This window comes from Drosophila sulfurigaster, chromosome 3 (assembly GCF_023558435.1).
Source record: "Drosophila sulfurigaster albostrigata strain 15112-1811.04 chromosome 3, ASM2355843v2, whole genome shotgun sequence".
Taxonomy (NCBI): domain Eukaryota; kingdom Metazoa; phylum Arthropoda; class Insecta; order Diptera; family Drosophilidae; genus Drosophila; species Drosophila sulfurigaster.
In genome coordinates this window covers 47721830-47738267 of record NC_084883.1, presented here as the reverse complement: position 1 = coordinate 47738267, position 16438 = coordinate 47721830, and the positions used below count along the sequence as shown (strand labels likewise).

The 16438-nt window shown below is 41.2% G+C and overlaps 4 protein-coding genes across 4 annotated transcripts; 3 read left to right on the top strand and 1 right to left on the bottom strand.

Annotated features, from left to right (window-relative positions):
- Nucleotides 1-41: 41 nt before the first annotated feature.
- Nucleotides 42-6059, top strand: LOC133841549 (calcium homeostasis endoplasmic reticulum protein). The gene is given in 15 exon segments (XM_062274117.1): nt 42-201; nt 338-508; nt 573-913; nt 2055-2217; nt 2467-2539; nt 3076-3150; nt 3339-3415; nt 3482-3680; nt 3738-4122; nt 4124-4222; nt 4224-4834; nt 4895-5056; nt 5121-5486; nt 5544-5715; nt 5813-6059. Coding segments are annotated over 15 exon segments (3015 nt in total). The 5' UTR covers nt 42-179; the 3' UTR covers nt 5912-6059.
- Nucleotides 6044-7333, bottom strand: LOC133841552 (probable malonyl-CoA-acyl carrier protein transacylase, mitochondrial). Its single transcript, XM_062274120.1, has one exon. It carries the CDS (start codon nt 7312-7314, stop codon nt 6094-6096), a length of 1221 nt encoding a protein of 406 aa, XP_062130104.1. The 5' UTR covers nt 7315-7333; the 3' UTR covers nt 6044-6093.
- A 2741-nt stretch (nt 7334-10074) lies between these two features.
- Nucleotides 10075-12555, top strand: LOC133841556 (uncharacterized). The gene is made up of 3 exons (XM_062274125.1): nt 10075-10309; nt 11011-11191; nt 11962-12555. Exons 1-3 carry the CDS (start codon nt 10298-10300, stop codon nt 12198-12200), a joined length of 432 nt encoding a protein of 143 aa, XP_062130109.1. The 5' UTR covers nt 10075-10297; the 3' UTR covers nt 12201-12555.
- A 953-nt stretch (nt 12556-13508) lies between these two features.
- LOC133841980 (uncharacterized) lies at nt 13509-16437 on the top strand. The gene is made up of 2 exons (XM_062274858.1): nt 13509-14206; nt 14948-16437. The coding sequence occupies exons 1-2, from the start codon at nt 13547-13549 to the stop codon at nt 16112-16114; spliced, it is 1827 nt and encodes a 608-aa protein (XP_062130842.1). The 5' UTR covers nt 13509-13546; the 3' UTR covers nt 16115-16437.
- The last annotated feature ends 1 nt before the right edge of the window (nt 16438 follows it).

The window sequence follows — 16438 nt, the reverse complement described above, 5'->3', positions numbered from 1 at the left end:
TATGTATCGTGACAACTGCCAGCTCTAAATATGGCGTCTTGATAAAAATAAGAGGAAGAACAATTGATAAAAAAAATTGTGCGGCCGCCGCAAAAAATCTTTGAATATAACTGCAAAAAAAGTTATGTTTTTTTAAGCCTTACCTTACAAAATAACTAGTTTGTAAAACAACTCACAAAATGGACGTACAACCGCCAAGAGGTAAGTTCGCAACTACAAATAATAAAAGCAATGCTGCAAAATCGTTGCGCACGCACACATAAAAGGCAAACACACACATGCAAAATGTATGGCAAAACTAAATAGATGATATATTTTTATACTCCCTTTCCGTTAGATGCAAGTTTACGCAATATAATAGACAAATTGGCTGAATTTGTGGCACGCAATGGACCCGAATTTGAAGCGATCACCAAGCAAAAGCAGCAAAACAATCCAAAGTTCGAGTTCCTCTATGGCGGCGAATTTGCCAACTATTATCAATATCGTGTGGCAGCCGAGCAACAAAGTAAGTAGGCGTCGTCAATATATTGTTGGATAATTGCTAGATTTCCGTCATTTTCGTCATATAGTGCTGAAACAGCAAGGAGCAGGCATGCCAAGTGGTCCGCTTTATATGCAACAGCCACCGCCAAATCACGTTCACTATGCGCCGCAGCAGCAGCAACAACAACAACAACAGCAGCAACCACAACAACAGTCGTCCGATGGCGCAATGCAACAATCTCAGCATTTGTGGCCACCAAATACCAATGCCACAAACCCTTCCAACCCCCAAGTGACAGCGGCAGCAGCTAATGGAACAGCGTTGACATTGAATTTAACCACTCAATTGGAGGCCATTAAAATGCAACAGAATACGCTAAGGGAACAAATCAAGCAATCGGATGCGAATCTTTCTGCACAACATACGGTAAATAAATCCAGTACTTGCTCCTTCTCTTCTCGTAGCAGGCGTGACTTCTCTTTTTGCAAAAAAACCTACACTTATCATTAAGGAAAGCAGTTGCAATCTCGAATTGACATTTCGTTTAAAATTCTCGCTCTATGGGCTTGTGATACTCTTGTTATCCTTCCGTTTCTATTGCTCTTACTTCAAGTAATCAGTAAATGGCATAATTTGCATTTGCTCCACTCTTCCAATACAATTTTAAATCCCTTAGAGAAATGTAAGCAGTCATTTCTAAAGTATCCAAGGATTTTAGCCATTTCAGTCTTTTTCCAATTGATCTATAGGCTAAGATTTTGTTGTCTCAATCTAAAAAATCAATAATATAAATTGTTGGAAGTTCAATCACCATTTAGCTCCTTCTTTGGAAAAAGCGGAAACAAAAGAACCGGGAAATTGTAATTATTCCTGGTACTTTGTTATTGTTTTTAGTAATTACATTTGGGTCAGAAATCTCTAGATCTTAATTACCTATTTCTACCGTATCCATTCAACATTGAAAATCTAATTTTCAATTAATTCCAAAATGCAGATTTGAAACTTTCTTTGACTTTTTACAACTTTTTCGTCGTGACTTGCATCGGTAGTCAAATGTATCTTCATGATTCCCCTGATTTGTCACTACACGTTTGGGCCTCCTTTACACATACTACTTGCAATATTGTTACAGCTTACCATTTGTACTTAAAAGAAGTATTTGACTATTTTTATTCTGTTACTTTTTTGTATAACTATCGAATTTAACAATTTTACAATGCTACATTAAATTTTTGCTTTATTGTATATTTTTTGAAACATAAAACAAAAATTAAAAAAAAAAAAACAAAACAAAAAATACAAAAATATAACGAAACCACTCTTCATACCACCAACTGATAACAAATGTGTGTGTTCAAAACACAAAACCCAATTGTTGCAAACGAAATTCTCGTTTGTTGTCGCATTCGATCGATTCGAAAAAAAAAAAATACTAAAACGTATCGCAAATCTTTCTGTGATGCGTGCGTTCAATAATCCAACCAAAACAACCGACGAAACATCTAAACACCTGAACACCAAAATGATCTCAAAAATGAATGCGTAAAACTGTGAATGAAACCTTTAGGCGCTGATGACGCAAAAGACAAAGCAAATCGACGATGCGATGGCGACGGCACAGACAACGCAACTGGAGCAATTGGCCAACGAGCAGGGTATCGTGTTGAGGGAATTTGATTCAGTGCTTCAGCCGATTATCGAGTCCTGCACCAAGGATAGCATCTCAGCAGGTAAATATGCACAACATATCATATACTTCCTTATATAGTACAAACCAGATTCCACCAGACTGGGTTAATATTTAGTTCGTTAAGCCTTAAACTATACATATGTCAGTTAACTTTTTTGAGCTAGACAAAGCGCAAATATTCCAAATTAATTTTATACAAAAAAAAAAGTATTTAAAAAAATATATTAACTTAATTTGCCCCGAGACAATAATGATAATATGAGTAACCCGTTTGATATTGCAATTTTAGGCAAGAACTGGATTTTACAGCATTCAACCGACAGCGCAAAAATCAATGTCGTTTTACAATATCTTTTAAAGAAGTATGCCTCAGTTTATATATAATTAATGATCTTTTCAACATTTATTAATTAACATTGTGTTTCTTTCTTTCAACGAGTGTGGTAAACGTAAACGTGTGTGTGAGCAAAAAACGAAATCAAATTGAAAATCTAACGCGATATGATGCAAGAGCGAGTCCATATTGGCGAATAAAAAAAAAAAACTAACGTGTCGCTGACTCGTCGAGCGAGAAACGAGAGAGATTCGTTGATTCGTTTTAGAAAAAAAAAACATTCAAACGATGCACGTTTATTTCCGATCTCGACTCTCAAAAAAAATACATTAACAATTGAGCTTAGTTAGGCATTAGATAAGATACTTAACATAAATAAACACAACATAAACTTAACACACACACACTAAAAATACACTAAACCAAAAAAGACGTATTGAAAGTACAAAAAACAAGCACAGTTCATAAAATGCAGCACAACAAACACCTTTGGCAAAATGTTGTTGTGTGCGCTCAGAGAAAAATGGACAAAAATATGTTTTTCGTTTGTTAATTTATTTTTAGGGCTTTGGTCAATGGTTCAACGTTTCAGCAAAAATTGCATCTTATATATTTAGTTAATGATATACTCCATCATTGGTAAGTTCGCACAAGCAACAAACACACAAAAATAGTATAAAAACTAAGTAACAGAGTGAGAGAATTTCTTAAGAACTGTGTTGCTTAGTTTATAAGAGACTGGACATGATTGACAGACAAATGAAAGACAGACAAAACCATTGACCATCGACGAGACTTTTGCTTAAGCGGCTATAATCTATTTACAGTATGCGTAAAAATATCAGCGATTTGAAGAACAATCTCGAGAACGTCGTTATACCGATGTTCTGCAGCGCCGATTTGAGTAAGCATTTCAAATATTGTAAATTTATTTCTCGATATTCATTTAATAATAACTCTCTTCCTTTAGTTGCCAGCAGTGATCAACGCACAAAGCTGTCCAAGTTGCTCTCACTGTGGGAGTCCAAAGCCAAGTTCTTTGATGCGTGTGTCATCTCGAAACTGCAATCGCCGGACTCCTCAATGCAAGAGTACAAAACGAATGTGCAGAACACGCATCATGACATTGTGGCCAAGTACTCGCAGAGCACCAAAGCCACGTTAGACAAGTGAGTTGCTCAATTCAATTATTTCACTTTGATTCTAATTTGATATTCATCTTGCAGCTATCAGAAACAGCATCAGATCTTCATGCAACATGCGACGCAGCAAATCGCGCAGTTGGAGCAGCAAAAGTTGCAGCTGGAGAAGCAGTTGCTGGTTGCCCAAAAGCCGCCACCACAGCAACAACAACAACAGCAGCAGCAGGTGCCACCTGGAACACCGCAAAATAAATCAATACCAGCTCTGATGTCACAGCGAATTGCAATGCCAGGTGCGGATCAGGAGCACATGAACACGCCGCCACCGCCGCCAAATCATGATCTGTCGCAGCCACCGGTTAACAACATGTATGCGGGCTACCAACAACAGCAGCAGCAACAACAACAGCAGCCGCCGCAGTTGCCGCCGCAGCCTGGCAATCATTTTGTGGATGCACGCGGACCGAACTTTTTTCATTCCGGACATGTCCAAGCCGCCGCCAGGATTTGCAGCGCCACCCTTGCATGGCCAAGGGCCGCCCCAGCAGCAACAACAGCCACCGCCGCCAACGCAATATCCCCCCGATGCCTGGTCAAGTGCCTGGTGGCGAGCCAATTGTGGATATGGGAGTGTTAAATGCTGCTATACAGGCTGTGATGCATCTGCAGCATCAACAACAGCAGCAGCAACATCAGCAGCAGCAGCGGCATCCCGATGAACAACCACCAATGCCACAACAACAACAACACCAGTCGCAACAAATGCAACATCCGCAGCAGGCGCAACAACCGCCACCACCATTTGCTCAACTACCGCTCGGTAGCTTGGGGCAACCAGTTGATGGTGGCGTCGATATTGGTGCACTGAATGCGGCCATTAATGTGGTGTTGCAGCAGCGACCCGATGACCAGCAGCAGGACCTCGATGACCTAAAGCATCGCAGTTTGGAGTCCGGTGAGCCCGCCATGGCGCCGTCTCAGGAACCACAAGTGCCGACCGCACCGTATTATGATCTGCCAGCAGGTCTCATAGTGCCGCTGATACGTCTGGAGGATTATAACTACAAGCCGCTGGACTCGACGGACATTCGTTTGCCAGCGCCGGCGCCGCAAAGCGAGCGCTTGACCAATGCATTGAATGCCTTCTATGCGGCGCCGTCGCACGATCGACCCAGAGACAAGTGAGTGTAACGTGAAGATGGAATTTTGAATTGACACTGATTATTGCATTTCATTTACAGCGAGGGCTGGGAGAAGCTGGGCCTATATGAGTACTACAAGGTGAAGAATGCGGCACGCAAGCAAAAGGAGGAGGAAATCAAGAATGGCACACGCACCAAATCCCGCTCGCCCAGTCCCATTGTGCTGGAGAAGACAAAGAAGAGCAACAAGCGCTGTTATCGGTATGAGACATGAAACTATAGAGCATAATCAGTAGATTATAACGTATCTAATTCTATTTTGCAGTTCCAAGAGTCGAAGTCGTTCACGTTCCCGTTCGCCCGCTAATCGCAACAGATCCCGCTCACGCTCCAAATCGCGTTCCATCGAACGTGCGCTGACGCCGCCGCCGCAAAGAAATCGAGCTGTTGGAGCTGGAGGAGGAGGAGGAAGCGGCAGCGGTGGTGGCAGCAATCGCAAGGCGCGCAATCGTTCGCCGCGTCATGAACGTGATAATAGTCGCGAGAATCGCGCTGAGCGAAACAACAGCAACAGCAGCAACAACAACAGTAACAATAGCAACAACAGCAGCAACAACGGTGCCGGAGCGAGTGCCAACAACAATTCCAGACGCGTGGAACGCGACAGATCTCCCACGCCACCCAGTTTCTTGTAAGCACATCCAATTTTGCCATCCTTCATTGCTATTACACTTCTTATTACTTGCAGTGGCAGCAGTTTTGCCAAGCCACAGGAATTCATAGAGGAGACCAACAAGGGCCACCAAATGCTCATGAAAATGGGTTGGGCTGGCACTGGCACCGGTCTTGGCTCGAAGAATCAGGGCATTGATACGCCCATCTCGGGTGGCGAGGTGCGTGATCGCAAGGACATGTACAAGGTACGAAGCAGACGAAGTCGATGGCAGCCTAATGCGCATCAAGGAGGAGCAAGACGATGCTAGAGCAAGATAACTTTCGAATTTCCAATTCTTCCAGGGCGTGGGCAACAATCTGAACGATCCGTTTGAAAGGTTTCGCAAGAACAAGGGCGCCGCATTTGCGCACCGCATGAGCACAAGAGATTACAAAACTTAATCACAACTACAACAACTGCAACAATACCAACTACACTTCCGCTACACTTTCAACTAATCCTGATCTGATCTGGTGTTGTCTTCGCATTTCTGAGCTTTTCCTACTTCTTTTAGCGAAAGAAAATACACACAATTTTCATAAATCAAAATGCTAAGCACTGTTTTTATACATCGTAATTAAGATTAAGCTATAACATTGTGAGCCGACTGGGCTGCCTTGGCATTGACCTTGTCCAGCACCTGCAGCAAACCCTTGCCGGGTCCACACTCGAAGGTGCGTGGGAAATTGACGCCCTGTTGCCTCTCGTAGATCGTGTGCAGCGACTGTTCCCATTTCACCGGGCGCACAATCTGCTTGGGCAGCTGGCGCAAGATGTGCGAGGCATGTTTGTATGGCTTGCCGTCCACGTTCGAGTAGACACGTATGATGGGATCCTCCAGTCGTATGCTGCTCAATGCCTTGGTGAATGGCGCCACCGCGCTCTCCATGAGCGGTGTGTGAAATGCGCCGCTGACCGCCAAACGTTTCATGCGGCGAATCTTCAGCGATTTGGCATGATGCTCCAGGAACTCAATGGCCTCCACATTGCCAGCGATGACCTTGCAATGCGGATACATGTAGTTTGCAACGCCGCAGTATGGCGATTCTACTCCACGATCCAGACACCATTGCTGCGCCTTGGCGCACGCTTCGCCCACATTTGTATCGGGTCCGTAGATGGTCATGGCCATGGCGCCGGGTCGCTGATCACAGGCCAACTGCATGGCATTGGCACGCACTTGCACCAGCTTCAAGGCCTTATCAAAGGGCAGCGAACCGGCAAAGACAAGCGCCGTAATCTCGCCCAGACTGAAGCCGGCTGTTGCCACACAGTTTTCTATGGCCTTGGGACGTTCCTCGCGCAGCTGTTCTAATGCGGCCAGTGAGGATACCATCACAGCTAGCTGTGCGTATTCGGTGCGATTGAGTTTATCTCGTGGTCCCTCCAAACAAATCTTCAGGAGATCGTATTTGAGCACTTCGTTGGCCAGCTCAAAGATGCGTCGTGCGCCGGGAAAACGCAGTAGATCTTTGGCCATGCCCACATACTGTGTGCCCTGGCCGGGAAATAGCACTATGCTCGTTTCTTTGGGATCAATTGTTGGCCGGCTGTTGGTTACCAAAGGCTCCGCAAGATCATTGAGTAGCTGTTGTCGTTGATTGGCGTTTACATCTGGTGCAGCGGCTGTTGCCGTTGTTTTGTTACTGCTGCTGCTCCAGCGGCACCAGCTCCAGTTGCCTGGTAGGTGAGTTTTACGCACCAAATTCCGTGTTTTTGCTGCGAACATTATTTTATTATTCTGTGTGTTCCGTATAAAAAGGCGGACTATAAAATAATGCGTAACAGCTGTTGTTGTTAACATTAGTTAACACAAGATGGCGCCAGCTGATAGCGCCCTCTAGCTAGTAATTCACTTACAATTCCAATTGGCGGTTGCTTTTGAAATACTAATCTGTCATATACGCGCGGTGTGATTTATGTTGGCCAAAAAATGACTAAGCTGCATTAATAGCCAATTCCAATTGGTTTAGCAATAATGTGTGTGCTTTTATTAGCCATAAACTTGGCATTGGTAGCACATTAGTCATGGCTGTCTGCGAATTTCTGATTCCAATTAGTCGACATACATGGGAATTATGTGAAAGAGCATAAGAATGTCGGTTTGTCGTTCACGGGCTGCTGCTCATTAGAAATTCGAGCATTCCTTGAGAATGTGCAGAGTTTCTTGAACTCGTGCAGATAAAAGACAAAAAAAAAAATGAAAACAAAAAAATAAAAATAAAAAATTCTTTGAGAGACCGCTAAGGCAGAGGAGGATTGGAAAAAGAGTAAACGGCAAATTGTGGTGTTCTTGCTCGATGCCGGAGTCAGACGCGGACGTGACGCACCACTTTCGCCTTTTCTTCAAGGAGCACGCCTTCCGAAAAAACAACAACAATAACAAGGAGGCGAACACAATAACTGAGGATGAGCGAAGCAGAGGAACCCACACGATCACACGCTCAGCAGACATTGGCCCTTCTTTGCTTGTTGTCTTGTTGCCAAGGACCAAGCTCGTCTAGACACCAGTGCGACCGAGTGATGATGCTATCGACTATTAGAATGAGAACCAGTTTGTTGTTCTCTTTATTTCGGCTTTTGGGCAGCCCAAATGTCGAGACGAGCAGAGAGTGCGGTGAACGGTGAGATGGTCACCTTTGAAGCGGTAGCGAGATGAGGTTGAATTGGATGTGTTGGACGATCAGTGTCCATCAGGTAAGTACGCGACGAATAAGAATGAGATAATGAGACACACAGCACACCACAGCACAACATACAGCATAAGATCGTTGACATGATGAGAAGCCAGCAGCAGCAGCAGCAGGCAAGTGGCGTGTTCTTTAAATCAGGTTGTGAAATACGTAGCATCTTATGCGTGTGTGTGTGTGTGTGTGTGTGGATGTGTGTGAGTATAGAATGAAGTATTTATGAATGAGCGGGATTAGATTGAGAAGCTTGGGCAGTTTCACGCGAATTTTTAGATCATAACAAGCCACAACAAAAACAACAAAATGCATATTTGAGTAAATGCCAAAGCCACTTTGTATTCACATTCTTGCTCGTTCATTGTGTGTGTGTGTGTGTGTGTGTGTATATTGCGAATATTATTGGGATTCCGCAACGTGCCTGGTTGATATCGTTAGATTTTCAAAATTGCAAATGTCACAAGAGCACACCAAACACACGTACTGTAAATAAAAGTATGTAAAATGCAATTGCGTCGTAAAATAAAAATGCACTCACGCATTGCGCATACGACCCGTTTCCGCATGTGCGGCAGCCCAAAACTCCAAAGCGACAACAAAACTCGGCCGAAAGTGTGCATTGACACCAACAACACCAACACCAACACCAAAACCAACATTAACGTACGCTGCCAAAAATACACATGCGCATGCGTATGCTGTAATGTGACCAGCCAATAAAAGTAAAATTAGACAAATAATTGCCGCCCCAGCAGCAATATGCATACAAATCTGACGTCGAAGCGATTAAGAACAACCGTTAAAGCTCTCAATGTCAGTATAACGTCAATGCTGCGGCTGCTGCTGCTGCACCACCACCTGCTGCATTCTCACTCACACTTATGCGCTCACGCACATGAGCGCACAAGCAAAAGTGAGAGTGCATGCAAGAAATGAGAGTGAGAGCGGTTTGGCCTTGCTTGTGCACTCTCACTTACACTCTCGCACACACACACGTTTGCACTAAAGCTCTTTGACCCAAAACATAGCAGTGTGGCTGCTGCACATGCAGACACGATGCTTTTACAAAAACTGCATTGCTGTCTACTAGTATGCTATGACTATGTTAATTAACAGCACAGTCATTTACGAGCTGTTATTATAGTACAATAAATACGCAGGCGTAAACTCGTGACGCTGTTATGAATGAAATACTCATACTAATTTCACAACAACGCACAACGTGCGTGAGGCTTGGCTAACGGAATTCCCCTAGCAACAAGGTAACTCGAGATACTCGACACTCTATTGGCAGCCATCACCGGCAGCTAGCCACGCGTTTAACTTCTCACTCAATCAGTCACTTTCTCCCACAGCGCAGGTCTGTGTGTGTTTTTGTTGAGGTTGAACGCCTTGGCGGTTTCCTCATTACATGACAATTACAGTTTCAAGGTGTTTTAGATTAGATGCCGGTAAAAATAACAATGTTTGTGTATTGATTATCAGCAAAGCAAGTTGATTGGCGCCATTTATAATGAATGTGAGCTCGTAGCGAAAACACCCACAAAAAAAATGAGCGAAGCAGGTAATAAAAAAAAGATTTAGTTAATTAAATGCGCATCCTTTCATGTCCACAATGCTAAATTTTCTAAGCACAAGTCAAAGGCAAAGCCAAAGCTGCGGCGCCGGCGCGCCTTTGCACTTACACATTGTTGCGCTCCACCTCCTTCTGCTGCTGCTTCTCTCTCGCTCGTGCTGCCTCTGCTGCTGTTTGCCTGGCCTGCTCGCGCTCTCTGAGTGGCTGCCTGGCTCGCTCGCTCTTGTGCGCTGCTCCTGCGCGCTCAGTTTTGCGATTTGCATATTTTTGTGCGCGTATAAAAGCTAACAACGTTTGGGTGAAGCTTTCATTTGAGGTTCGCAGCTTATCAGGTAACGGTCGGTGGTACGGTGGTGCAGTGCGTTCGTTTAACCGCCAAAAAAACGCCAAATAAAGTTACATACAAATACACAATCAAAAGCAAATCAAAAAACACGTATACGCAGTGTTTGCCAGTGGGGCAAAAGTTCAAGTGGATTTTAAAGAAAATTAATACACAAAACTAAAAGAACAATAAATACAAAATGCGCATAAAGGTAAGTTAATAAATTAATTAAAATGTTAGATTAATATAATATAAATATTAAGCAGTGCAATTTAGCTAGTTTGTTGGTTTGTGGAATATTTCTAATTGGCTTTGCAATTTCCATTGAGTCGTTTTTGTTGTTGTTGTTTGCGGTGGCTCAAAGAGGGGTGTGTGCCACTCAAACCTGTCTGCAAACAACATCCACCGTGATGATCACCTGTATCGGGGAGCGGGCTAAAAATAAATGACAACAAATGCGCTTTTGTTCTCCCTCTCTGTAAGAAACTGCAAAAATAAGCATAATGCGCTCAATATTTGCCGATCATTGTTGTTGTTGTGGTTGTTGTTTGTTTCTGGCTAATCAAATTGCGGAAATGCCTCTACCTGCCGTGTCTTATTGCATAACATTTAGCGCGGGGAAGTTTCGCACATTAAAAATGCCCAAATGGGCTGCGACGACTTGCAAATGCGCTCCAGTTTGATGCTCGCTTGTGACCCACTTTGTTGGCCACAAGCCGAGGACGACGACGACGACGTAGCACGTCACGAAGCAGCTGCCAGCTGGCGTCATCCAAAGCAGTTAATCCACATACAGATACAGATACAGATACAGATACAGATACAGATACAGATTCAGATATCTCGTTGCTTGACCCGCTTATATTTAGAATATGCATTTTAATTTTAGTTTTGATTTTTTTCTCGTTGCAGTTGATGCTTTTCTTTGCGATCCTCGCCAGCTTTTTGGTCAGCACAACTCATGGCTACTGTTCGCTGGAGAAGATGAAGACATTTGCCCGAGAGGCTTGCGAGCGTTTGTTCCAGCAGGATGAGGGCCGAGAGAGGCGTTCACTGGACTACAGCCATCATCGACATGTAAACGAATTGATGCGTAAGTTGAACTGGCAAATACTAAAACCAATTAAGGTCACAGAGTCACTCAGCTCCAGGCAAGAAAACGGCATCGATATCGCAATCCGAATCGGAATCGGAACTGCATCGAAACACGTTTTCATAAAGTAAACATAAAAAAGAGAAGAAAAAACGCGATTAACAATAATGCAGTTCCGATTGTCCACTTAACCGTTGTCAAGGCGCAAGTTCAAGACAAAAACAAGTACAAAAAAGGTAGCAGTAGAGTGTGCTCGACTTTGAGATACCACGTGGGAAATTTGAGGGGAATATAATACTTAACAACTAATTAATGGGGATGGTTAAAATTCAAGTCAGTAGCTTAAATTTGGTATTACAAAAATATACTGAAATAAAATATACTAAAATAAAATATACTGAAATATACAAATATACCTAATTTACATATTATATTCAGCATTATTGTCAGTAAATTTAATAGCATCAATTTGGAAAACAAAAATATACTAAAATATGCAAATTAAGTATATTTGCACTTAATTATTGATTTACTTAACTTGCATATTATACTCAGCATTATTGTCAGAAAGTTTTATATCGCTAGCTCTTATACTTCATAAGATCTTTATGTTTTTATAGACGGACAGACAGACAGACAGACTTACTAAAATATTCCCCCACATTTTCCGTCTGTCAGGCAAAATACTCTACGACCTTATAGTTATTGGGCACACAAATAATGCATATTAATTAAACATTATTTGCATTTTATTATTCTTTCATTTACAGATGGTAAATCGCATAAGCATGAGCACTTTATCGGACGCAGCAGCTTCCCAAAGGGTGGCTACCTCAAGGTCAGCAAGGCGCACTATCACAAGCTCGTGAATCTGGATGTGAAGCCCCGCTATAAGCCCCGCAAGCATCCGGAGATGAAGTCACGCTTCCGTCGCGACAATTCGATTCAAGCATACAAAGGAATTTCCTATTGCTGCTTTCATCAGTGCGACGAGGATTTCTTCTGTTAAATAAAGGTTTCAACTGTTTCTTCTTCTTCGCTAGTCAGCAACAGATTCCGTCCATTTACAATTAACTATAACTACTTTTACTATTACTATTATCTTTATACATCTGGATATTCGATATTCTATATGTTTAAGTCGCGCTCACTCTTATAGAGTACCTTGTTTGTTGTCCCGGTTCCATTCTTAGTTCCCGGACAGCGAATCTTGCCACAGTATTACATACAAAAAAAAAAAAAAAAACAACAAAACTTAGATAAATTAATCAAGTGATAAGTTTAGCGCCTAGGACTAACTCAAATCTATCTACATACATATCTTAAATGTGTCATAACATGAATATATACGGATTTATTATTTTTAATATACAATATTTTTTTCACAATCAACACAACTTTTGACTTTTATTGATTTTCACAGGAATTTTGGGTAAAAAGAACATATTAGTAAAATCAAAAAGATTTTTTCCGGAATATAGATATAGGTTGATAATATATATTCCCTTAAATTATTCTAAATTCTAAAAAACTATGAAGTATTCATTAATTTTAATATTTTTCGTATAACTCTTGCAAGAAATTTTTAACTTGTAATTTATAGAATATTGAATATTCCACATTTTGTGCAAAAAGAGAATGACAATTTTAAATATAATTAATAACATTGTTATTAATTATTAATAAAAAATGTTTAAAATTTTATTTATTTTTAAATATTAAATCTGCATAAAGAGCAAAATAAGATGGGAGTAAACTTATTTGTATTTTAATTTATTTAAAGATTATAGTTCTATATAGAAAACAAAACAATTTTTTATATTTATGTTCAACACTTTATTTTAATACATTTGCATTCCAATTTCCAATTAAATATTTTCAACCTAAGTTTTTAATAAACTTCATCCATGCTACAAATTGAGTAAAGAGAAACTTCTTAAAATTTTCCAAGATCCATGATATTTAGCAAATAGGAAAAACTAAAACTAAGTTAATTTATAAATGAAAATGGTAAAAATGTATTTTAAAGAATATTAATTTTTCTCATTTTTGAGATAATATATTATTATTATTTCAAAGAATTGTAATTTGAACTTTTCTTTTCTTTGAGCTTATAATCAAGATGGACTTACATTATTATTAAGAACTTTAATAGCAACCCAATTTCATTGCTGATGCAATAAGTGTGATGAAACAGAATGTAAGAAAGCTGCAATCGAGTTGAAGCGTTAGAAGGGCTTCTTTTCCTTTCCTGGAAAGCGAAACAGCTGCAGCTGCAAACTGTATCCAAAAGGAATTTAAAGTGTGGATCTTCGCTGGTTTTCAGTCTAGTTTAATATTGATTTCAAGTAATAAATGTTGACTACAATCTATTGGCTGACTGCATTGATATTGCTGCTGTTGCTGCTGCCGCTGCTGCAGTGCATCGAAAAGAATCGCTACGTGGTGGACACGGATTATTGTCGCATTCCCGATCCCTCGCCATACAGCAAGGAATCGATGCAAGACTTTCGACTTGGCAAGTACAAACCATGCACCAAATTGCAGCCACTGACGTGGGTGAAGTACAACGAATCTTTGGGGCACTATGTGTTGAGCATCAATGAGAGTGCCTATCAATGGCATCTGCAGATCGATCTAGAGTTGAGATCACCACAAGCAGCCGCTCTCAATTGTTGCTACATGGAAGTGGAACGTGAGAACGACAACGTGGTGAATGTGGGGCAATGCAAACGCTTCAAGGGCAGCGTTCAGTTGTCCAATGACTTCGATAGCTTCCTCGTTGAGTGCTATGCCAAGGATAAACTGATCTACACCAATGCTCATGCCACAGTCCCGGAGCGAAGTAATCTGCGTCAGCGTCTGCAGCAGTGGCGGAGCACAAAGGAAAAGCCACACAGTGTGCTCATGCTGGGCATCGACACCATCTCGCGACTGAATCTAATGCGTGCCATGCCCTCCACTTACAGATATCTCAAACTGAATGGCTGGTTCGAGTTGGCCGCCTACAACAAGGTATGCATACAAGACTATTATTATCTTTTATTTGTGTTTCCTTTAAATAAGCATTTTTGTAATAATATGGTATACTTAAAAATCTAATAGTATTATCGATATTCTATATATTATACTCTATGGTATATTTGAATTATAATATTCCCAATATAATCTTCGGTATATTTTAGTATTTTAATTTGGTACATTTTCAGAATACGGTATATTCAAAAATCTAATATATCGGTATTATACTCTATGGTATATTTGAAATCTATTAAACCATATATAATCTTCGATATATTTGAGTATTTTAAGTTGGTACAATTAAGGAATAATACTATTTTGCTTTTATAATAAATGGCGCTGTTGGGTTTTCATTTCTATGCTCCACAATTTAATGTATTTTGTACTTTATGGTATATTTTGAATGAAATTGGTATATTTATATACCAAATACAACATTCGGCATATTTTTCTTTTGTCTGTATATAAATTTGGTATACTTTAATTATAATACCGTGTGGGTAGCACATATTTCACATTCGACTTTAGCTTCATTACGTGTTTTACTTAAAGAATTAGAGTTATAAAAATGTCCTAATTAACTAATAATTATTAATAGAAAATTTTATTTCCTTACTCATGAGTAGTATTTTTATAAATTTACTCAAATTAATTCCAAATTTCCTAAAATTTAAAATACTGCTTTTAACTACTAAGAACTTTGAAATCATTTGCTAACTCAATCCTTTACTGCAGATTGCGGCCAACACATTGCCCAATCTTTTGGCTTTCTTGACGGGTCAAAACTTGAACAGCGTCATGGAGCACTGTAATCCCTACTTGATTGGTGGTCTGGACAAGTGCGAGTTCATCTGGAAGCTGTATCGGGAAGTGGGTTATGTGACTGCCTTTGGTGAGGATGCAGTGTCCATCAATACGTTTAATCTGCGAATGCGAGGTTTTCGGGAGTCCCCTGTCGATTACTATCTGCGGCCGTATTTGATTGCCGCAGAACAGTGGCTGGACATAAGTCAGCAGCCCGGCCAGGAGTATCAGGTGTGCCTGGGCTACGAACACGCATCGGAGCACATTTACAACTATGCGCTGGAGTTTGCTCGTCGCTATCGCAACGATAGCTTCTTTGGCTTCTTCTGGACAAACACACACAGTCATGGATATCGCATCTCACGCACAAGCGCCATGGACAGCTATATGACCAAGTACCTGAAGCGTCTGGTAGAGCAAGGCACCATGAATCATACGATTGTGGTGCTGCTGAGTGATCATGGCACGCATCAGCTTCCCACTCGAATGAGCAGCTTGAGCTGGCTGGAGGAGCGTCTACCCTTTCTCTTTATCTGGTTGCCACCCTCGCTGAGGAAAGCACATCCAGAGTTTGTGCAGGCGCTCCAAGTGAACAGACAGCGTTTAAGTAATCCCTACGATTTACATGTCACTCTCAAGCATATACTCTCGCTGAGTGGACGCAACAGTTTGGAGGGGATGGGAGGAGCACAGGATTGCCCCAACTGTCAGAGTTTGCTACTGCCGCTGCCGCTCAATAGAAGCTGCGAGGATGTGGCCATTGGTGATCATTGGTGCACCTGTTGGTCGTATAGTGAATACAAGGCAAACTCAGCGAACGATAAGCTGATGGCGCAACTAGCCTTCGAGTACCTCGTAGATTATTTTCACAAAAATGTTTTCGTTCGCAATTTGTATGATGTCCAGCCAAAGACTTTGGTGGGCATCTCAAAGGGGCTTGTAGCCAAACGTAATAAGGCTGATGATCCTCGCATCTCCATTTATCGTCTGCGGCTTTTGACGCAGCCAAAAAATGTGTTGTTCGAGGTCACCATACGCGTCAATTCCAGCTCAAAAGAAATGCACGTGAGCGACATCAGTCGTTTAGGTCCTGTTTGATCTAGCAGTTTATTTTTAAATTCAGCAATTTGAGCGCCTTAGTGCAGCGCCACCTGGCGGAAAACATATTTGATTTTAGAATTAGTTGTGGTAATCGACAATCGATTACTAAGCTGGAAAGTGGTATATTTGAAATACTTTTTATTTCGTTCGCATCATTTATTATATCGTAAATATGTTTTAGTAAATATAACAATTGTATAATTGCATTACACATTCGAGAAATATAGAATTATCTAAAACTATTTGTGCGTACTGTATTCAACAGAGTAATTATATTACAATGTCGAATTAATATGTAAATTAACATGGAAGCTTAATTAC